Source organism: Haliotis rubra, unplaced genomic scaffold (genome assembly GCF_003918875.1).
Source record: "Haliotis rubra isolate DU_JTF1 unplaced genomic scaffold, ASM391887v1 Scf133, whole genome shotgun sequence".
Taxonomy (NCBI): domain Eukaryota; kingdom Metazoa; phylum Mollusca; class Gastropoda; order Lepetellida; family Haliotidae; genus Haliotis; species Haliotis rubra.
The window spans coordinates 1,130,568-1,154,474 of NW_025765259.1; the positions used below are offsets into that span (position 1 = coordinate 1,130,568).

The 23,907-nt window shown below is 42.6% G+C and overlaps 1 protein-coding gene across 2 annotated transcripts in view; it reads right to left on the reverse strand.

Annotated features, from left to right (window-relative positions):
• LOC124267671 overlaps positions 1–1,450 on the reverse strand; it is a 77,689-nt gene extending 76,239 nt beyond the window's left edge. Inside the window, exon 1 of one of the 2 annotated variants that reach the window (XM_046702642.1) lies at positions 798–1,450. In XM_046702642.1, the coding sequence (XP_046558598.1) occupies positions 798–882 (85 nt within the window). In that variant the 5' untranslated portion in view covers positions 883–1,450. The remainder of the gene's footprint in view (positions 1–797) is intronic. The other variant, XM_046702641.1, reaches the window with a different exon arrangement.
• Between the last annotated feature and the right edge of the window lie 22,457 nt (positions 1,451–23,907).

Here is a 23,907-nt window from a genome sequence, read left to right on the forward strand (position 1 = left end):
ATCCCTAAACCGTCCCGGTCCTCTCCCCCCTGGAACCCTGTCATAATTTGGTGAATTGTTCTGTGGCCAACATTCATATGGTTAGAACAGTAAACCTACATAGCAGTTTCATGCTATAGACACGCAACGCCTGATGAGCTGAGCGAGTTGGCATTGTTGGTCTGTTATGTGTGATATACTTCTACTATTGTATGCATGCATGAGCTGCCAGAGCGTGAAGTCAAATAGTCATATATATTTCAATTTAAGGTCACACCTGTCACTAACATGAACATAAAAACATAATGCATTTTGAAAAATAGGTAATCGTAGATGGTGAATTTTTGTAAAATATCAAAGAGGGTACATAACGAATTATCAATCGTTACTCTAATCACATGCCACTTTCGATGAATTATACGGTCCATTTGGTTAACATTCGACCGCCATTTCTAAATCACTTTTTACATAGTTAAGTTTCTCAAAGACGAATTCTTTCCTATTGGTTCACTGCGTTGTAACAGACACCGTGGCTTCCTTGGTTGGGCTCTGGATAACTAGGCAAGCATATTCCAGACTTATTCTACATAACAGCGTGGAATATAATGCTAAATATACATAGGAGATGTTGATGTGGGAAGATGATCCGTACATTACAGCGGGATGCCTTAGATTGCTGCACATCATTATAGGAATTGTTTCCCCAAGAAGACCGGTATTAATTCTTGATTATAAATCAATATTCATCTCGGCGAAGGAAGCTTGTTAGCTCTCGCCAAGTGCTGTTGTGGGGAGTAATAATCGTATATGAGACTTACCGTCCAGATCTACAGCAAGCACTCCACAGTCGCACAGAAACACCAGCACAATCCCCAGCAGAAACTTGAAGCGTGGTCGACGCATGGCGGACGAGAAGAAGAAGGCAATATATTCTCTAAAATAACATAACACGATATGAATTCTCCTCAGTGATTATATCTATCCAAATACAGTCACAAACAGACACCAGATCTTCTTTAACAGCTTTGTGTGACAAAGATTTGCTCCATATCACGACTGATGAAAACGCAGACGACACAAGTTCCAAGCAGACGATACAAGCAACAGACGTCAATTTCAGTAGTACGGCATCCCGCCGCTAGGTGGCGATCTCATCGCTTCAGACTGGTGTCCAGGAGTTCCGATACTGAAGAAAATCGATCGATTCCGAACGTTGCCGACAGCCTAGCCAATAGTTGCTTCCACATCGGTAGGAATGACAGTCAAACTAACATTCCGCAACTCCATGCCTTCCACGTGCAGATTTTTTTATCAACTCTGGAATAGCTTTGTAGGGAACGCTTTGTTAGTATAGCTTCATATCCGATTTATTTACTTCTTGTGACGGAGCCGTGTAGGTATTGGGATCGATATGGTAAACTACTCTGTGTCAGCAGAAGGCATGGATATTGATAGCCTCACTGAGACTATTCACTTGAGATTCTATCAATGAAACCGGTCGCATCATTCTTATCACAGCGTCCACCTCCGGCAGATTCCTGGAAATAAGGAACAAAGGGCAATAGTCAAAGGTCTGTATGACGGAAACATCGATAATGCTTGCATGGTGTGGAGAATTCTTACCGACGATGAAACCGAATTGCAAGGACGCCAGCAGAGCACGCAAAAGGGCAACGAGACAGAGGTTCCCGTTAGTGGAACAGTAGCATAACATGCAAATATTACCATAAACATCATAATATACGAGCATCACTTTAGGACGATAACAAACCATGTTATCAAGGCATCAGCGGAGCATGGTTACGAAACCCAAATTGTTCCCGTTATCGGGAGAAAGGCAGAGTGCTTGAATGTGACTTAACGTGAGAATTTGTATGATCAGCATCTGAAAGAAACTCAGTTATCAGCGTATACATGCGGAAACTAACCAGTCTCTCGTGTTGGCGCATGATTAGAGCACACAAACATAGCCTAAACAGATCATGATAGCGGTGTAAGATTAGAGCACACGAACAGAGCCTAATAGATCCTGATATTGTTGTATGAGTAGAGCACACAAACAGAGCCTAATAGATCCTGATATTGTTGTATGAGTAGAGCACACGAACAGAGCCTAATAGATCCTGATATTGTTATATGAGTAGAGCACACAAACAGAACCTAATAGATCCTGATATTGTTGTATGAGTAGAGCACACGAACAGAGCCTAATTGATCCTGATATTGTTGTATGAGTAGAGCACACGAACAGAGCCTAATTGATCCTGATATTGTTGTATGAGTAGAGCACACAAACAGAGCCTAATAGATCCTGATATTGTTGTATGAGTAGAGCACACGAACAGAGCCTAATAGATCCTGATATTGTTGTATGAGTAGAGCACACAAACAGAGCCTAATAGATCCTGATATTGTTGTATGAGTAGAGCACACAAACAGAGCCTAATAGATCCTGATATTGTTGTATGAGTAGAGCACACGAACAGAGCCTAATAGATCCTGATATTGTTGTATGAGTAGAGCACACAAACAGCTCTAGGATTGACACACCTGAGCAGAGCAGAAAACATCGTAATCTTTCAGCCTTGGAAATAACTAAATGCTGAAGTTCGTAAAGATAGTTTGATAATACCTCCTCCTCCTCCACCCCCAAAAAAAAAAACATCACAAGAAATGGTGGAATTCTTTGTCACAAGAAATGGCGGAATTCTTTGTCAGGAGCCACTCCTGTTACTGCAGGGCTTGCAGGATGCCGCACCAAGTCATATGTATATATATGTATATATATATATATATCAGTGAAGCGAGTGCTCGTCAGGTACAGGACACATGAAGGAAGAGCACTAGCTTCACTGATATATATATAGTGCTCTTCCTTCATGTGTCCTTGGACATAGATTGCCTTGGTGAGGCATCCTGCAAGCCCTGCACGGACACCAGGGCAGTAACAGGAGTGACTCCCTGACAAAGAATTCCGCCATTTCTTGACAACAATACCAATTGTTTGAGCTCTCATCTTCGTTAATCAACTCGAATTGCTTCTTCTTGGGCTTCGCGTATTGCAGCGACGTGGAGGACAAGAACACTGACGACGTATGGTTCAGCAGGACGTCAGATACAGGGGCGTGATGTGAATACACCCTGGTCCCGTTATGTCATCGTCAGAACGTAGTTGATCTCATGACAAGACCGGATACCGTGACCTATTGCATCACTTCAGCGTTTCAAAAATGCCAATGTCTGCCCTGGCTTGTCCAACCAAATACGTGATACTAAACTTCCCTTCTATCCACGCCGCTTCTTACCCAAATGTTCCGAGACATTTACTCAAAAAAAGTTTAATTTCAGTTGAGACAATTCTTCCTTTGCTTTAAAGATTGGCCCCGTCTTATCGGGAAGAAAATCTGACATTTGTGTGGAATGTGCCTTCTGTATCAGCATCTGAAAGCTCCGTACACTGACAGTGTGGAACTGAGATGACCAAGCGTTGCTGGAGTTGCATGGGCTGTAGGGAGTTTCCATTAGTAATGCAGAACGGCTTGGCTATTGACGGACTGGTGTCACCATCACACGTTTCAACACAGAACTCCTGGCAGTGCCCATGATACCATGAAATTGCCAAGTAAATGACTACATGCTATGAATAACAACGCTATCAGAAACTCACTGATTTGATGTGACAATTTCATGAAGGGCAGGGCACATAAAGAAAACAGATATCGGGGTCTGACACTCTGGCTGTGAATACGTGCCTATTTACTTGTAGTTTTGTTGGTATGGATGTGTGGAGATGTGACAGGAGTTTATCTTTCACTGTCTAATCACGGCGGCCATGTTATTACAAGCGACCGTTGGCAACATCACACGAAGACACACATTTGTTTTGAAAGTCACCATTTTATTCTATTTTGATAATAGCCTGCTCCATTGTGTTCATGTTTTTGTAACCTAGGATTAAATAGTTCAACTTCAAATTAAACCCTTCATGTGTCCAACCATCAGAGCATGTTGAGTATTGATTTGCTTTGTAAAGTTACGTTTTGACATAGTTGCAACACTGCTTGCTTTTAATGGTCGTATTATGCAGACTTTCATGTAGGCAAATATGATGGTCCAACAAAAGAATTTTTAAATCGTTTAATTGAAGCAAGAACGAAAAGATTCCAGTCCGTAGATTCCTGTCCCTGTGTTTGCATCCCAGGAAGGTCGAGACCGCATCCGTCAACAACTATGATCAAGGGATCCACAATCTCTGAAGGACGCCATGCTGTGTTGGGAATTGAATTTAGTGACTAAAACAATGACATGAGCATTTTCCTACATCAGATTCTTATTATATTCATTTCCATGTCTGTCTATCTGTATGTCGGTCGGTCGGTAAGTAGGTAGGACCTAGGACATCGGGTTGTGTGTCAGTTTTTATCAGAAATGACGTGCGTTTCGTCAACCCCTTGACAGCGTATATCTTATTGTACAACTTTAGGTCTCCACATGAAGCAAATTCCAGTCAGTATGTTATCAAATCTGCCAGAATGATCCGACAAGACAGATTTCATTGGGTGTTAAAGACACAATTGGGATGAGAATTACATGAATGGACCGCTAACATCACTGATATCACCAGTGTCAACGTTAGTATGATGTGCCTTGCCAGTATTATTACCTATCTTTCTTTTCTTTTCCTTTTCCCTTTTTTTAAGAATAAATTAATAGATGCTAGTTTAACTATTTCAATGGATTTAGTATATTGGTGTAGGCACCCCACGGCCATCTGAAGAACCTTCACCAGATGTACCCGAGCCAGACACTTGGGCTATATCGGCAGTGTCCTGTTAGGTAGTTGCTTCTACAATGATCAAGAACTAAACAAAATAACATTAACCTTTTCAGATAAGTTCAATTATAACAGTAAAACAGTAGCTAAAAGGAAGCCGAAACAGTTCCCTTTGTATCTATAATAGGAGAATACGTTGCTCTCTATACGCGTTTCCACATGAACATATCAATTCATCTATTGCTGATTCAGCTTATCTGTCGTTTGTCCTAATTGCAGGACAATGTGTCTTACTGTAATACAGCATCGATTACTTTAACTTTAAAACAGCAAACATCCCCTTCCTGAGGAACAATATTCTATCAGTTGTGGTGTTTGGTGTCTACATTTCACAACCTTTGATTTACAATCGAGCAAGCTTTCAATGAACTTTTAAAAAATGTCATGGAATTCTTGTCCAGAATATGTTCGATCGATGTTTGAATATAACATGGCAATTCACTTCAAAACAGTGACTTTTGTAGAAGGCAGTGATGTGCTGGTTACAATATTTAAGACTGGGAGAAATCAGGAATGTTCTAGAGCAGCCGGAGTGCCCCAGTATGTTGCAGAATGTTCCCGAAGTATTTAGGCCGTATCAGATACACAAACACATGTAGATGTATATTACATCCTGACCAGCACTGTGTAAAGATCGCTTTGCACCCTGGAGCAATAGACTACACCCATTTTTTAAGCTTGACCACGGTTGCTGCAAGGTTAATATTATCATCACATTCTATGCTACAATCACTGTTATATATCACATTGTAGTGGTAATTATAATGCAACTTAATTTACACAACCACTTTTTTTTGCAATTCCGTTGAAGGTATTTGTTGATTGCTCAACATGCCCTTGTTGTTTGCTGGTCTAACACTGGGGATTCTTTTACATATTTCAGGTTAACGTATCATCAGATGTGTGAGTGAGTATGTTTTTTACGCCTCTTTTAACAATATTCCAGCAATATCACGGTGGGGGACACCCGAAAAGGGCTTCATACATTACACACATGTGATGAATCGAACCCGGGTCTTCAGCGTGACGAGCAAACGCTTTAACCACAAGGCTACCCCACCGCCCCTAGTTCAATCGATGAGTAGCATTAACAATAAAGTTTCCAAAGGTTTTATGGTAAACCTGTGTAGGACTGTACCGAATCTAACACACAGTGAGACTATGTCTTTGGAACACACAGTGAGACTATGTCTTTGGGACACACAGTGAGACTATGTCTTTGGGAACACACAGTGAGACTATGTCTTTGGGAACACACAGTGAGACTATGTCTTTGGGAACACACAGTGAGACTATGTCTTTGGGAACACACAGTGAGACTATGTCTTTGGGAACACACAGTGAGACTATGTCTTTGGGAACACACAGTGAGACTATGTCTTTGGGAACACACAGTGAGACTATGTCTTTGGGAACACACAGTGAGACTATGTCTTTGGGAACACACAGTGAGACTATGTCTTTGGGGAACACACAGTGAGACTATGTCTTTGGGAACACACAGTGAGACTATGTCTTTGGGAACACACAGTGAGACTATGTCTTTGGGAACACACAGTGAGACTATGTCTTTGGGAACACACAGTGAGACTATGTCTTTGGGAACACACAGTGAGACTATGTCTTTGGAACACACAGTGAGACTATGTCTTTGGGAACACACAGTGAGACTATGTCTTTGGGAACACACAGTGAGACTATGTCTTTGGGAACACACAGTGAGACTATGTCTTTGGGAACACACAGTGAGACTATGTCTTTGGGAACACACAGTGAGACTATGTCTTTGGGAACACACAGTGAGACTATGTCTTTGGGAACACACAGTGAGACTATGTCTTTGGGGAACACACAGTGAGACTATGTCTTCGGGAACACACAGTGAGACTTTGTCTTTGGGAACACACAGTGAGACTATGTCTTTGGGAACACACAGTGAGACTATGTCTTTGGGACACACAGTGAGACTATGTCTTTGGGAACACACAGTGAGACTATGTCTTTGGGAACACACAGTGAGACTATGTCTTTGGGACACACAGTGAGACTATGTCTTTGGGAACACACAGTGAGACTATGTCTTTGAGAACACACAGTGAGACTATGTCTTTGGGAACACACAGTGAGACTATGTCTTTGGAACACACAGTGAGACTATGTCTTTGGGAACACACAGTGAGACTATGTCTTTGGGAACACACAGTGAGACTATGTCTTTGGGAACACACAGTGAGACTATGTCTTTGGGACACACAGTGAGACTATGTCTTTGGGAACACACAGTGAGACTATGTCTTTGGGAACACACAGTGAGACTATGTCTTTGGGAACACACAGTGAGACTATGTCTTTGGGAACACACAGTGAGACTATGTCTTTGGAACACACAGTAACACGTGTGAATAGAAATGTCCCCAACGTTTGATCATATCAGAATATGAACCTACTGAAGGGTCTGTCTAGTTAGATCGGTCATACACTCAATCGTGTTAGACTTCTCTGTAAAGACAGTGAGTCATGTTTCAATGTATAGTCAGTCAGTAAGACACAAATAACGTTCGTGTCAGTTGGAATTACTATTTTTTCTGGTTTAGATTAAACCTTTAATTGACGTGTCAACGTCATCTGCTGGTAACTAAGCAACATTTAAAGACGTTGCTATCAAATCCGTCTCATATTTACACAAATCACATCAGTTGCCTATCGACTTGTATTTTCTATAAAACAAACGTAGCCATCTTTTCCTTCAATCAACTTGAGCTGGAGAGTGTTCTCAAGAAAGGCGTTTTGCAGTGGAGACTTTTTCGGACTGTATGTTTAATGATGTAGCCTTGTAATAACACATGCCTACATTGGATTGTCAACATCTGTACACTGTGTAAAGACAATTCCTGATCTACTCTGAGGTGCTAGAGTTGTCACATAATGCTGTGTGAAGTCGTCGTCTCACCCACCCACTCAGACATGGAGGCAGTGCTGTATTGATGCCGACGCGAGCTGGACTATTAGAATAATTACTACCTGATCAAGATGGGCTTTTCTAATTGTTGTTTGTTGCGATGTTCTGCTGGTGTTGAAATGTTCTAAGCTGATATGATGCATGGAACTAATGCACCATATCCGGGGGTGTGCTGGTGAAGCTATCAGGGGGTGTACTGATGAAGCTATCAGGTATCAGGGGGTGTACTGATGAAGCTATCAGGTATCAGGGGGTGAACTGGTGAAGCTATCAGGTATCAGGGGCGTACTGATGAAGCTATCAGGTATCAGGGGGTGAACTGATGAAGCTATCAGGTATCAGGGGGTGAGCTGATGAAGCTGTCAGGTATCAGGGACTGGACTGATGAAGCTGTCAGGTATCAGGGAGTGAACTGATGAAGCTATCAGGTATCAGGGGTGAACTGATGAAGCTATCAGGTATCAGGGGGTGAACTGATGAAGCTATCAGGTATCAGGAGGTGAACTGATGAAGCTATCAGGTATCAGGGGGTGAACTGATGAAGCTATCAGGTATCAGGGGCAGAACTGATGAAGCTATCAGGTATCAGGGGGTGAACTGATGAAGCTATCAGGTATCAGGGGGTGAACTGATGAAGCTATCAGGTATCAGGGGTGAACTGATGAAGCCATCAGGTATCAGGGGTGAACTGATGAAGCTGTCAGGTATCAGGGGGTGTACTGATGAAGCCGTCAGTTATCAGGGAGTGAACTGATGAAGCTATCAGGTATCAGGGAGTAGACTGATGAAGCTGTCAGGTATCAGAGGGTGAACTGATGAAGCTATCAGGTATCAGGAGTGTACTGATGAAGCTATCAGGTATCAGGGGTGAACTGATGAAGCTATCAGGTATCAGGGAGTGTACTGATGAAGCTATCAGGTATCAGGACGTGTACTGATGAAGCTGTCAGGTATCAGGGGTGAACTGATGAAGCTATCAGGTATCAGGGGAGTGTACTGATGAAGCTATCAGGTATCAGGGGGTGAACTGATGAAGCTGTCAGGTATCAGGGGTGAACTGATGAAGCTATCAGGTATCAGGGGGTGAACTGATGAAGCTATCAGGTATCAGGGGTGAACTGATGAAGCTATCAGGTATCAGGGGTGAACTGATGAAGCTGTCAGGTATCAGGGGTGAACTGATGAAGCTATCAGGTATCAGGGGTGTACTGATGAAGCTATCAGGTATCAGGGGTGAACTGATGAAGCCATCAGCTATCAGGGGGGTGAACTGATGAAGCTATCAGGTATCAGGGGTGAACTGATGAAGCTGTCAGGTATCAGGGGGTGAACTGATGAAGCTATCAGGTATCAGGGGTGAACTGATGAAGCTATCAGGTATCAGGGGGTGAACTGATGAAGCTATCAGGTATCAGGGGTGAACTGATGAAGCTATCAGGTATCAGGGGTGAACTGATGAAGCTATCAGGTATCAGGGGGTGAACTGGTGAAGCTATCAGGTATCAGGGAGTGAACTGATGAAGCTATCAGGTATCAGGAGGTGAACTGATGAAGCTATCAGGTATCAGGGGCAGAACTGATGAAGCTATCAGGTATCAGGGGGTGTACTGATGAAGCTATCAGGTATCAGGAAGTGAACTGATGAAGCTATCAGGTATCAGGGGTGAACTGATGAAGCCATCAGGTATCAGGGGTTAACTGATGAAGCTATCAGGTATCAGTGGTGAACTGATGAAGCTATCAGGTATCAGGGGGGAGTGTACTGATGAAGCTATCAGGTATCAGGGAGTGAACTGATGAAGCTGTCAGGTATCAGGGGGTGAACTGATGAAGCTATCAGGTATCAGGGGAGTGTACTGATGAAGCTATCAGGTATCAGGGGTGAACTGATGAAGCTATCAGGTATCAGGGAGTGTACTGATGAAGCTATCAGGTATCAGGGGTGAACTGATGAAGCTGTCAGGTATCAGGGGGTGAACTGATGAAGCTATCAGGTATCAGGGAGTGTACTGATGAAGCTATCAGGTATCAGGGAGTGAACTGATGAAGCCTCAGGTATCAGGTATCAGGGGTGAACTGATGAAGCTATCAGGTATCAGGGGTGAACTGATGAAGCTATGAGGTATCAGGGAGTGTACTGATGAAGATATCAGGTATCAGGAGTGAACTGATGAAGCTGTCAGGTATCAGGGGTGAACTGATGAAGCTATCAGGTATCAGGGAGTGTACTGATGAAGCTATCAGGTATCAGGGAGTGTACTGATGAAGCTATCAGGTATCAGGGGTGAACTGATGAAGCCATCAGGTATCAGGGGGTGAACTGATGAAGCTATCAGGTATCAGGGAGTGTACTGATGAAGCTATCAGGTATCAGGGGTGAACTGATGAAGCTATCAGGTATCAGGGAGTGTACTGATGAAGCTATCAGGTATCAGGGGTGTACTGATGAAGCTGTCAGGTATCAGGGGTGAACTGATGAAGCTATCAGGTATCAGGGGGTGAACTGATGAAGCTATCAGGTATCAGGGGGTGAACTGATGAAGCTGTCAGGTATCAGGGGAGTGAACTGATGAAGCTATCAGGTATCAGGGAGTGAACTGATGAAGCCATCAGGTATCAGGGGTGAACTGATGAAGCTATCAGGTATCAGGGAGTGAACTGATGAAGCTATCAGGTATCAGGGAGTGTACTGATGAAGCCATCAGGTATCAGGGGGTGAACTGATGAAGCTATCAGGTATCAGGGGTGAACTGATGAAGCTATCAGGTATCAGGGGTGAACTGATGAAGCCATCAGGTATCAGGGGTGAACTGATGGGGTGGACTGGTGAAGCTATCAGGTATCAGGGGTGAACTGATGAAGCTATCAGGTATCAGGGGGTGAACTGATGAAGCTGTCAGGTATCAGGGGTGAACTGATGAAGCTATCAGGTATCAGGGGTGTACTGATGAAGGTATCAGGGGTCAACTGATGAAGCTATCAGGTATCAGGGGTGTGTACTGATGAAGCTATCAGGTATCAGGGGGTGAACTGATGAAGCTGTCAGGTATCAGGGGTGAACTGATGAAGCTATCAGGTATCAGGGTGAACTGTGAACTCAGGGATGAAGCCATCAGGTATCAGGAGTGTACTGATGAAGCTATCAGGTATCAGGGGTGTACTGATGAAGCTGTCAGGTATCAGGGGTGAACTGATGAAGCTATCAGGTATCAGGGGTGTACTGATGAAGCTATCAGGTATCAGGGGGTGAACTGATGAAGCTATCAGGTATCAGGGGTGAACTGATGAAGCTATCAGGTATCAGGGGGTGAACTGATGAAGCTATCAGGTATCAGGGGTGTACTGATGAAGCTGTCAGGTATCAGGGGGTGAACTGATGAAGCTATCAGGTATCAGGGGGGAGTGTACTGATGAAGCTATCAGGTATCAGGGGTGTACTGATGAAGCTGTCAGGTATCAGGGGTGAACTGATGAAGCTATCAGGTATCAGGGGTGAACTGATGAAGCTATCAGGTATCAGGGGTGTACTGATGAAGCCATCAGGTATCAGGGGTGTACTGATGAAGCTATCAGGTATCAGGGGTGAACTGATGAAGCTATCAGGTATCAGGAGTGTACTGATGAAGCTATCAGGTATCAGGGGTGAACTGATGAAGCTATCAGGTATCAGGGATGAACTGATGAAGCTATCAGGTATCAGGGTGAACTGATGAAGCTATCAGGTATCAGGAAGTGAACTGATGAAGCTGTCAGGTATCAGGGGGTGAACTGATGAAGCTATCAGGTATCAGGGAGTGTACTGATGAAGCTATCAGGTATCAGGGGGTGTACTGATGAAGCTATCAGGTATCAGGGTGTACTGATGAAGCTGTCAGGTATCAGGGGGTGAACTGATGAAGCTATCAGGTATCAGGGAGTGAACTGATGAAGCTGTCAGGTATCAGGGAGTGAACTGATGAAGCTATCAGGTATCAGGGGTGTACTGATGAAGCTATCAGGTATCAGGGGTGAACTGATGAAGCTATCAGGTATCAGGGGTGAACTGATGAAGCTATCAGGTATCAGGGGTGAACTGATGAAGCTATCAGGTATCAGGGGGTGAACTGATGAAGCTATCAGGTATCAGGGGTGAACTGATGAAGCTATCAGGTATCAGGAGTGAACTGATGAAGCTATCAGGTATCAGGGGGTGAACTGATGAAGCTATCAGGTATCAGGAGGTGAACTGATGAAGCTATCAGGTATCAGGGGGTGAACTGATGAAGCCATCAGGTATCAGGGGGTGAACTGATGAAGCTATCAGGTATCAGGGGGTGAACTGATGAAGCCATCAGGTATCAGGGGTGAACTGATGAAGCTATCAGGTATCAGGGTGAACTGAATTGATGAAGCTATCAGGTATCAGGGAGTGTACTGATGAAGCTATCAGGTATCAGGGGTGAACTGATGAAGCTATCAGGTATCAGGGGGTGAACTGATGAAGCTATCAGGTATCAGGGGTGAACTGATGAAGCTATCAGGTATCAGGGGGTGTACTGATGAAGCCGTCAGGTATCAGGGGGTGAACTGATGAAGCTATCAGGTATCAGGGAGTGAACTGATGAAGCTATCAGGTATCAGGGGTGAACTGATGAAGCTATCAGGTATCAGGGGGTGAACTGATGAAGCTATCAGGTATCAGGGTGAACTGATGAAGCTATCAGGTATCAGGGGTGAACTGATGAAGCTATCAGGTATCAGGGGGTGAACTGATGAAGCTATCAGGTATCAGGGGGTGAACTGATGAAGCTATCAGGTATCAGGGGTGAACTGATGAAGCTATCAGGTATCAGGGGTGAACTGATGAAGCTATCAGGTATCAGGGGGTGAACTGATGAAGCTATCAGGTATCAGGGGGTGAACTGATGAAGCCATCAGGTATCAGGGGGTGTATTGATGAAGCTATCAGGTATCAGGGGGTGAACTGATGAAGCTATCAGGTATCAGGGGGTGAACTGATGAAGCTATCAGGTATCAGGGGTGAACTGATGAAGCTATCAGGTATCAGGGGTGAACTGATGAAGCCATCAGGTATCAGGGGTGAACTGATGAAGCTATCAGGTATCAGGGGGTGAACTGATGAAGCTATCAGGTATCAGGGGTGAACTGATGAAGCTATGAAGGTATCAGGGGGGTGAACTGATGAAGCTATCAGGTATCAGGAGGTGAACTGATGAAGCTATCAGGTATCAGGGGTGAACAGATGAAGCTATGAGGTATCAGAAGTGAACTGAGGTATCAGGGGTGAACTGATGAAGCCATCAGGTATCAGGGGTGAACTGATGAAGCTATCAGGTATCAGGAGGTGAACTGATGAAGCTATCAGGTATCAGGGGTGTACTGATGAAGCTATCAGGTATCAGGGGTGAACTGATGAAGCTATCAGGTATCATCGGGGGGTGAACTGATGAAGCTATCAGGTATCAGGGGTGAACTGATGAAGCTATCAGGTATCAGGTGAACAGTGAACTGATGAAGCTATCAGGTATCAGGAGGTGAACTGATGAAGCTATCAGGTATCAGGGGTGAACTGATGAAGCCATCAGGTATCAGGGGTGAACTGATGAAGCTATCAGGTATCAGGGGGTGAACTGATGAAGCTATCAGGTATCAGGGGGTGAACTGATGAAGCTATCAGGTATCAGGGGGTGAACTGATGAAGCTATCAGGTATCAGGAGGTGAACTGATGAAGCTATCAGGTATCAGGGGGTGAACTGATGAAGCTATCAGGTATCAGGGGGTGAACTGATGAAGCTATCAGGTATCAGGGGTGAACTGATGAAGCTGATCAGGTATCAGGTAAGGGGTGAACTGATGAAGCTATCAGGTATCAGGGGGTGAACTGATGAAGCTATCAGGTATCAGGGGTGAACTGATGAAGCTATCAGGTATCAGGGGGTGAACTGATGAAGCTATCAGGTATCAGGGGTGAACTGATGAAGCCATCAGGTATCAGGGGGTGAACTGATGAAGCTATCAGGTATCAGGGGTGAACTGATGAAGCTATCAGGTATCAGGGGGTGAACTGATGAAGCTATCAGGTATCAGGGGTGAACTGATGAAGCCATCAGGTATCAGGGGGTGAACTGATGAAGCCATCAGGTATCAGGGGGTGTACTGATGAAGCTATCAGGTATCAGGGGTGAACTGATGAAGCTATCAGGTATCAGGGGGTGAACTGACACAAGTATCACGGAGGATACTGACGCTACTATCAGGGGATGGCCTGATACAAATGACAGGTGTCTCGTTAATGTTTCACGAGCATCTCTTTGAAGACAATTACATGATTCTCCACTTCATCAATAATTACCTGATTAGATCGAAGTAGAGTAGATCACTTAATAAGTGTGGTGACCGGAACTCTGATACTTCTAATAAACCTTGTCAGTCTTGGCGTATCGAAGAACCAGACACCTCTTTTCAATGTATAAATAGGTGTTTATTCATATAGGTATAAAGTACTTCAGCACAATTTGTTTTTATAAGTAGATCCCTCTCAAGCTTAAGGTTTATTGTCGGGCAATATAATTATGATCTTTGACTATGATGGTGACTTACTGCTATATAGATATAGTTTTCTGGGTAATCTGAATTACTTGATAATTACTTAGATAATCATGAGTTTCTGTTTTCAAAAAGTGCAGTCTTTTATCAGCATCTGCTATTGATTTATGTAAGGACAAGGGGAACTTTTGGGCTGAATTATCTGCCCTTGGATTGAAACTGACCTGTAGACTTCCAAAGTCAGAATGGCCCAATATGGATCTTATCGTATTTATATGTGTGAGAAAATGGTCACATGTCTGTTCTGGACCAATCAAATTAAGTGATAGTACGTCCCTTTACATCCTATCTTGGAGGGATCTACTTTCACAACATAAAATCACTGAAATAAAGTTGGTTATCTGCCAAGTGTACAGTTAGGCTCCAGTCAGTAAATTTTTGGTCTCGGGTTAGTCACCATTTCGACTCCAGTCAAAGTTAAACTTCAGGTTGCTGGTATATCCTCCGGTTAGTCTTTAGTCCTATTTAGTATCAGGTTAGTGTCTGGTATACCATATGTCTTCAGTTAAATCTTCAGTTTCAAGTCAATCACTATTTGGCGCCAGTTAACCTTCGAATCCAACTAGTTACTAGAGCAGCCTTCTTCAGTTCGACTTCAGTCACCATTTAATCTTCAATCGTCAGTAAAGCACTAGTCTCCTTTCGTAATCTCCACTTTCCATTTTTTATTCAGTCTTCAGGCTCAAGACTGTCTGCCCTTCAGTCAACGTCTCCAGGGTTTATAGACCACATGCTAGGTGAGGACAGCTGCAAATTAAACATAACTTGGTCGTCCTAAGTGTTAAGGGTGGCAAATGTTGATAATATTCTCATCTCTGTAGATATGATACCCATTGCTAGTAATATGACGTCACTGACATATTCATTCTATATCTCCTGCTGCCTATAGTCTGTATGTGATGGACGCCATTACAGTACAGCTTTCCATACCCTGCAGATTACATTCTCCGTCTGCCTGCAGATCCAGTATCATTTCACCCTGTTAGTCTCTGTACATGGGAGGACACATTAAGCACTGTGACCGCAATCTCCTGCTGTCTGTAGTCTGTGTGTGATGGACGCCATTACAGTACAGCTTCCCATACCCTGCAGATTACATCCTCCGTCTGCCTGCAGATCCAGTATCATTTCACCCTGTTAGTCTCTGTACATGGGTTTACTAGGACACATTAAGCACTGTGACCGCGATGAACACAGACACGATCTACCTCAGCTATGCTACTGCCATTTTTAAACCATGACTCCATCAATAAATAAAATATAGTACAGGAATCGGATTTGATGCCATGTATTGAATTTAAATGCGGTGTCACAGAGGTAAAAGCTCAGCAGCTTAATTATTCATGTTTTTTGTGTAAAATAACACAGAAACCTATTGTTTTTATGGTAGCTGGGAAATGTTGGCACGTGTGTAGACCGACTGGCAATTGACTGCACTTACATTTGTAGCCCAGATATTAGATATTAGAACAGGTCCCAGACCCTTTGCAGTGTAGATTCCATATGTCAACAGGACCCTATGCAACCGAGGTTCTATGTTACAGGAGGACCCACACCCTGTGTGAACGCTGCTCATTAGATCAATCACCGTTTTGCCCTGGCACCACCATAAAGGTTCCTCACTTATGACTGTATGAAATTACATAATTGTAACCTTAAAAACATGCTATCATATGAAATTTACATACATAATTGTAACCTTAAAAGCATGGTATCATATGAAATATACATACATAATTGTAACCTTAAAAACATGCTATCATATGAATTTTACATACATAATTGGGTAAGATTACAGAATACCGGATACCTTCCTAACTCCTAGAGTTAGGGTAAGGTTTAGGGTTAGGGTTAGGGCAAGGTTTAGGGTTAAGGTAAATTTAGGGTTAGGGATAGCGTTAGAGTTAGATAGACGTGACATTAACAATATGGTTGGTATGTATCCGGTATTCTGTAAGTGTACTCATAATTGTAACCATAAAAACATGTTATCATATGAAATTTACATACATAATTCTAACCTTTAAAGCATGCTATCATATGAAATTTACATACATAATTGTAACCTTAAAAACATGGTATCATATGAAATTTACATACATAATTGTAACCTTAAAAACATGCTATCATATGAAATTTACATACATAATTGTAACCTTAAAAACATGCTATCATATGAAATTTACATACATAATTGTAACATTAAAACATGGTATCATATGAAATTTACATACATAATTGTAACCTTAAAAACATTGTATCATATGAAATTTACATACATAATTGTAACCTTAAAAGCATGGTATCATATGAAATTTACATACATAACACCTTAAAAGCATTGTATCATATGAAATTTACATACATAATTGTAACCTTAAAACATGCTATCATATGAAATTTACATACATAATTGTAACCTTAAAACATGCTATCATATGAAATTTACATACATAATTGTAACCTTAAAAACATGCTATCATATGAAATTTACATACATAATTCTAACCTTAAAAACATGCTATCATATAAAATTTACATACATAATTCTAACCTTAAAAACATGCTATCATATGGAATTTACATACATAATTGTAACCTTAAAAGCATGGTATCATATGAAATTTACATACATAATTGTAACCTTAAAAGCATGGTATCATATGAAATTTACATACATAATTGTAACCTTAAAAACATGCTATCATATGAAATTTACATACATAATTGTAACCTTAAAAGCATGGTATCATATGAAATTTACATACATAATTGTAACCTTAAAAGCATGGTATCATATGAAATTTACATACATAATTGTAACCTTAAAAACATGCTATCATATGAAATTTACATACATAATTGTAACCTTAAAAACATGGTATGATATGAAATTTACATACATAATTCTAACCTTAAAACATGCTATCATATGAAATTTACATACATAATTGTAACCTTAAAAACATGGTATCATATGAAATTTACATACATAATTGTAACCTTAAAACATGCTATCATATGAAATTTACATACATAATTCTAACCTTAAAAACATGGTATCATATGAAATTTACATACATAATTGTAACCTTAAAAGCATGCTACTATATGAAATTTACATACATAAGTGTAGCCTTAAAAGCATGGTATCATATTCAACTGTGAAATAGTATGGAAATGGTAAGGTAAAGCATTCAAGACCATCCTCTGGTACAATTTACAATTTTTATGTTAAAACTCATTTCGCTATCCCTTCCCAGCAGCGCTGTGCCCAAGAAGCGAGCGAGACCTAGCTATTACTTCACCTCGTGTGTCTGTGGTAGTCATGTTACTAAGAGTCACACTCAGGCAATTTGCTGCAAGGGCTTAAACTGTTGCAATTATAGTCCTCAGTGACCTTCTTCAAAGAAATACTTCTTTACAACGTGCGATATCAAAACAGAGTTTAAAGAACAGACACAAAACCTACGACAACGACATTGATGAACGTGATCGACCAGCGTCATCGTCTACACCAAAATTACAAAGCTTAGCTGCACTTCTTTTACTTGTCTTTTATCCGGAGTATATTCGGCCACAGCACGAGATCAAGTGTGAAATAGGTCTTTCTCAATATCGGAAGACCGGGACTTTGATCCAGCGGGGGTCAACTTCCATTCTGGGAGCAGTATTGGTCTGTTTCGGCTTGGCACTGCAAGGGTTTCTCACACCTGCCTGTGTTGTGATTGGTTGATATTCAGTGGGATCTGCAGTGTGACAACCCAATACAAAAACTGCCAATCGAACATGAGGTCCTGACATGTAAGCGCCATCTCTGCGGGAGGCGTCTATCATCGCCAATCATCTGAACCACTGATTTCCTCCCATCACGGTTCTGTCAGTAGTCGCCAGTCAGCATGAAGCCAACATGAAGCTATCCTCACTGATGTGAAGATGAAGCCAGGACATGGACGCCATGGGCTACCAGAATCACCATCACAGCACACAATAGTCAACATACAGTATATTTAGTAGGCCTCAGGCCCACAACACAATTTATGACTTAACTACAGCATTTATCCGCGACAGGAGCTTATGACATAAAACACATATGTTATATCCCTACGACATAAGAATGAAAATTAGATAACCGGAAGTAGGGCATGTTTCGCCGGTACACGCGGTTTGATCCCAAAGCTAAATATCAGTAACACTATACCAGAACAGGGATAATAATCAACTGACACAGAATCGTTGTTGTTACCGTTTTAAAAGTTTTAATTTGTCTGCAAAACTCAATTCAAGTTTTCTTTTAAATAATCCGAGGAATTTGTGTTCCCAGCGAATGAGTATGCCAAAATATAGTTAACAGTCTGTTAATGTTTGTTCAGACGGCAATGAAAAACATGCCTCACTACGCACGATGCACTACGCATTTCGACAAGTCTCTAATGTAAGTCCTAACGTATATATTGCTTAAAAGGGAAGCGATAATGTGAAAATGATAAATAGAATTCATCGAGAATGTTTTTTGTAATATGGGTAACGTCGACCTCGTCACGTCAGTCACCCGTGAAGGTCCGGTTTAGAATGAACCTTCAGTAACCCATGCTTTAGTTAGAGGCGACTAACAGGATCGGGTGGTGAGGCTCGCTGGCTTGGCTGACACACGTCATCTGTTCCCAATTGCGCAGAACAATGCTCATGCTGTTGATCACTGGATTGTCTGGTCCAGACTCGATTATTTACAGACCGCCGCCATGTAGCTGGAATATTGCTGAGTGTGGCGTAAAACTAAACTCACTCCCTCACTCGTCACGTCAGTCGGTATTTGCCTGGTCAAAGGTTCGGCTGATACCAGTTAACTGGGTTGATATTTACATATCAAATCACACTTGTGATGACTCCCCTGTACATACCGACTTAATGTCTGAAGTGCCTGTTACTATTTACGATCAAGATACACTCACATCATTAGAGCCACGGGTTTGGAAAAACTACCAAGGCAAGAGTTCCTATTGCTTCACTGGAGATACACACTGAACAGTGGGTATAGTAAACGGAGTGTTCATCCAAACGTGGTTTCCTCTATTGAACACGCAGACGCACGGTTCGGCTTCTGTGTAGCAGTACCAAGTCCTGTTCATCACCACTGTAGGCTTGAAAAGGTCAATACACGCTGTGGCGTATCTGCGTCAAAGACAGTACTTACTGCCGAGGCTAATACTTCAGCTGAGCAGCAGACCAAGTTCTTCTGTAACATTCTTCTGTCAGACAAGTACAACCACGCAACCTCACTTCCGTTTGTTGATCACAGTAAATGTGTTACATGAGTAGATCTCCCGCTTCATCAACCATCTACAGAGAAGTGGTGTCATTGGGGTGAAATGTCGAACTACCTGGCATATCCGGAGGGGGTCGAACTGACCTGGACATGGCCAGGAATCCCTTAGCAGGTCCTTGTCGTGCCTGTTCCTACAGAAATCTCCCAGCATGCCTCAGTTTCTCCAGTGTGTTCCCACCTTGTGGATAACATCACGATCGGTGCTCTATATGGATATGAAGACACCATGTCTTTCAGAAGGTGATCGAATGTCAAAAAATGTTATATTTGGGATTAGTACACTTTCTCAGTACAGTACAGATTCACGCGGGATTCAAACATAGTGAGAATCTTAATCGCCTACTGACAAAGTCAGCAATCTGACCCACTCAGCCAGCGCAGATTCCATAAAAGTGCAAACTAACAACTAGTATAAAGTGGATTTAGAGGTTGGTATGATGAAGGGCGGTGGGGTAGCTTAATGGTTAAAGCGTTGGCTCGTCACGCCGAAGACCCGGGTTCGAATCCCCACATGGGTACAACGTGTGAAGCCCATTTCTGGTGTCCCCCGCCGTGATGTTGCTGGAATATTGCTAAAAGCGGCGTAAAACAAAACTCAGTCAGTCAGTGGTATGATGAAGAGGAACACTCTTATAAATATACAGCTTCTTTATTGCAACAGATGCGACGTTTCGGTGTAGATGTTCCTCTGGAAATGGATCTTATAACGTAGGTTTATTCACGTTTCTGTGTAGATGCTAACACCGTGCTTGATAATGATGTTAGCATCCCCACCGAAACATCGCATCTGTTGCAATAAAGAAGCTGTCAGTCTATAAGAGTGTGTTCCCTGTTGACAACGTGTTGCCTAGCCCACGTACTTACTGTATCTCCTGACTCAAACCCCAAAGCACCAGAATCTTTACTTTACTTAGGAAGTGAAATTCCAACAACAATATGTATCATATGCTATATTTGATCACTTTCTAAAATGCATTGTGCATTCATAGTTTCGGATAAGGGAGCCGTAACAATCTACACTTGTCAGAGTTGTACACAAACTACTCAAGGCTGGTGACCTGTCATTTACTTGCCGTTTCCGTTCAGTGTGTTTTGGAAAAACATATAGTTGATCACATGCTCTCCTAAATGTGAAACCCTGTACAGGAGACTGTTCTTCAAACTTCATTAGAATATGATGTATTTTTGGTATTTTGCTAAATTTCTATACTCAGTGTTGTCCATCTGAAACCTTGGGGTTACCGCAAAGTCAGATATAGGAATGGTCAGCGCTTCTGACATCCCCTCGTAGTATTTGACATAGGTACTGATCGACATAATGGTATTGAACAATAAGAGTGAGTGAGTGAGTTTAGTTTTACGCCACACTCAGCAATATTCCAGCTATATGGCGGCGGCCTGTAAATAATCGAGTCTGGACCAGACAGTCCAGTGATCAACAGCATGAGCATCGATCTGCGCAAGTGGGAACCGATGACATGTGTCAACCAAGTCAATGAGCCTGACCACACGATCCCGTTAGTCGCCTCTTACGACAAGCATGGGTGACTGAAGATCAATTCTAACCCGGACCTTCACGGGTCGAACAATAAGAATATATGTAAAGGACTTGTCCTGTTCTCTACTTGACTATGATCGTTGTTTTTATAATATTTTGGGTAGATGTATAATGTCTTTAGTCTGTTGATGGTGTATCGTCAAGGCAACGTCTTGGTAGTCGTTCCTGATCTTATCTGGCTTTTATCAAACAACAACGTACCATATGCTTAGTTTTTCTAGGAAAGCAAGTTGTAATGCGAGTCTTGTGTACCAACAGGATGAGATATGTAACTGTCACTTTGTGTTAGTGTGGCATGACTGCTGTTGGCAGATCGAGTAACGTCCAGGCTGTTATCTCTCAACACAGAAACATGCAGCATCGTCAGTTTGGAGGTGAACGAAGAAAGATTATCGCCAGGGGAAATGTGCTTTTTAAGGGGAAATTGTTAAGTGGCAATGAAATCATTTAGGTGGGCAGTGACGTCATTACGCGTAATCAAACCTTTTTAGCGTAATTGATTTGCCAGTTAGACTCAGTAATGCTTTTCTGAACTGAAATCTAACATTTGCCCTTTAAACACTGCCTGCGGTACCAGCCTCAGATGACGACGTGATTATGAAGATGATATGCTGCCTGTTTTTCGGTGTCATTTCCTGTGTAAATTTACTCTTATTGTTTTATTTCACGTGAAAAGATTTAGATTGAAACAGTTACACAAGAAGGAAGTTTGATCAAATGCATAACACTGGAATTGCTGCCGGTAGCAACCGCCGTTCACACAATTTGCCTAAATATACGTAAGCTATCCTCCATTTTAAATCTACAGCAGAACGGTTTTTTTGTTGTTGTTGTTTTTTTATTGCAACATTGCAGAACGTTGTTGTATTTTGAATTGTAAACGGTAGGGTATTCTGTTAGACAGAGCGCTCCCGTTGTATCCCCCTCCGGGGGACTAGTGGTTGGTGGCAGGCTGTAATATGGAGCTTATTGACGTCTTGAGGCTCCGAGTCTTGCAGTCAGAAGTCATGGCGGGAGACAACACAAAACAGTGGATACTAATGAACACACATGACTAGTAACTGGAGCAGACGTCAGACTCAAGACAAGACACACACGACTAGTAACTGGAGCAGACGTCAGACTCAAGACAAGACACACACGACTAGTAACTGGAGCAGACGTCAGTCACAAGACAAGACACACAAGACAAGACACACACAAGACACATGACTAGTAACTGCAGAGCAGACGTCAGTCACTGGAGCAAGACAAGACACACACGACTAGTAACTGGAGCAGACGTCACAAGACAAGACACACAAGACAAGACGTCACAAGACAAGACTACACGACTAGTAACTGGAGCAGACGTCAGTCACAAGACAAGACACACACGACTAGTAACTGGAGGAGACGTCAGTCACAAGACAAGACACACACGACTAACTAACTGGAGCAGACGTCAGTCAGCAAGACAAGACAAGACACACATGACTAGTAACTGGAGCAGACGTCAGACTCAAGACAAGACACACACGACTAGTAACTGGAGCAGACGTCAGTCTCAAGACAAGACACACACGACTAGTAACTGTAGCAGACGTCAGACTCAAGACAAGACAACACACGACTAGTAACTGTAGCAGACGTCAGACTCAAGACAAGACACACACGACTAGTAACTGTAGCAGACGTCAGACGTCAGACGTCAGACTCAAGACAAGACACACACGACTAGTAACTGTAGCAGACGTCAGACTCAAGACAAGACACACACGACTAGTAACTGGAGCAGACGTCAGACTCAAGACAAGACACACATGACTAGTAACTGGAGCAGACGTCAGACTCAAGACAAGACACACATGACTAGTAACTGGAGCAGACGTCAGTCACAAGACAAGACACACATGACTAACTACTGGAGCAGACGTCAGTCACAAGACAAGACACACACGACTAACTACTGGAGCAGACGTCAGTCACAAGACAAGACACACACGACTAACTACTGGAGCAGACGTCAGTCACAAGACAAGACACACATGACTAACTACTGGAGCAGACGTCAGTCACAAGACACACTGATCAAAGACAAGACACACATGACTAACTACTGGAGCAGACGTCAGTCACAAGACAAGACACACATGACTAACTACTGGAGCAGACGTCAGTCACAAGACAAGACACACATGACTAACTACTGGAGCAGACGTCAGTCACAAGACAAGACTAACTACTGGACAGACGTCATGACTAACTAACTACTGGAGCAGATGTCAGTCACAAGACAAGACACACACGGAACACAAACTACTAGGAGACATGTGTCATGTGATCGTGTGGAAGACGAATTAACACAAGACATATCTCACGATTGTGTGGAGGACAAAATACTTGGAGACATGTGTTAGTTGACTTGGTTGAAGACAAGGCAATGGGACATAGCTGTTTAGCCACAAGTCTGTCTACCGGTTAGTATATAATGTTATGGTCTTCGGTACATGCTATTTACTGGACAACACTGGATTACAGGAGTTGCTAAGTGACCACTAGTTTATGGACACCATTATGAGCCATCACGTTCCAGTGCCCACGCCTACGGTAGTGTATACACAGATTAGACGAGACAGGACACTCAGGATGGACCTGGACGGAA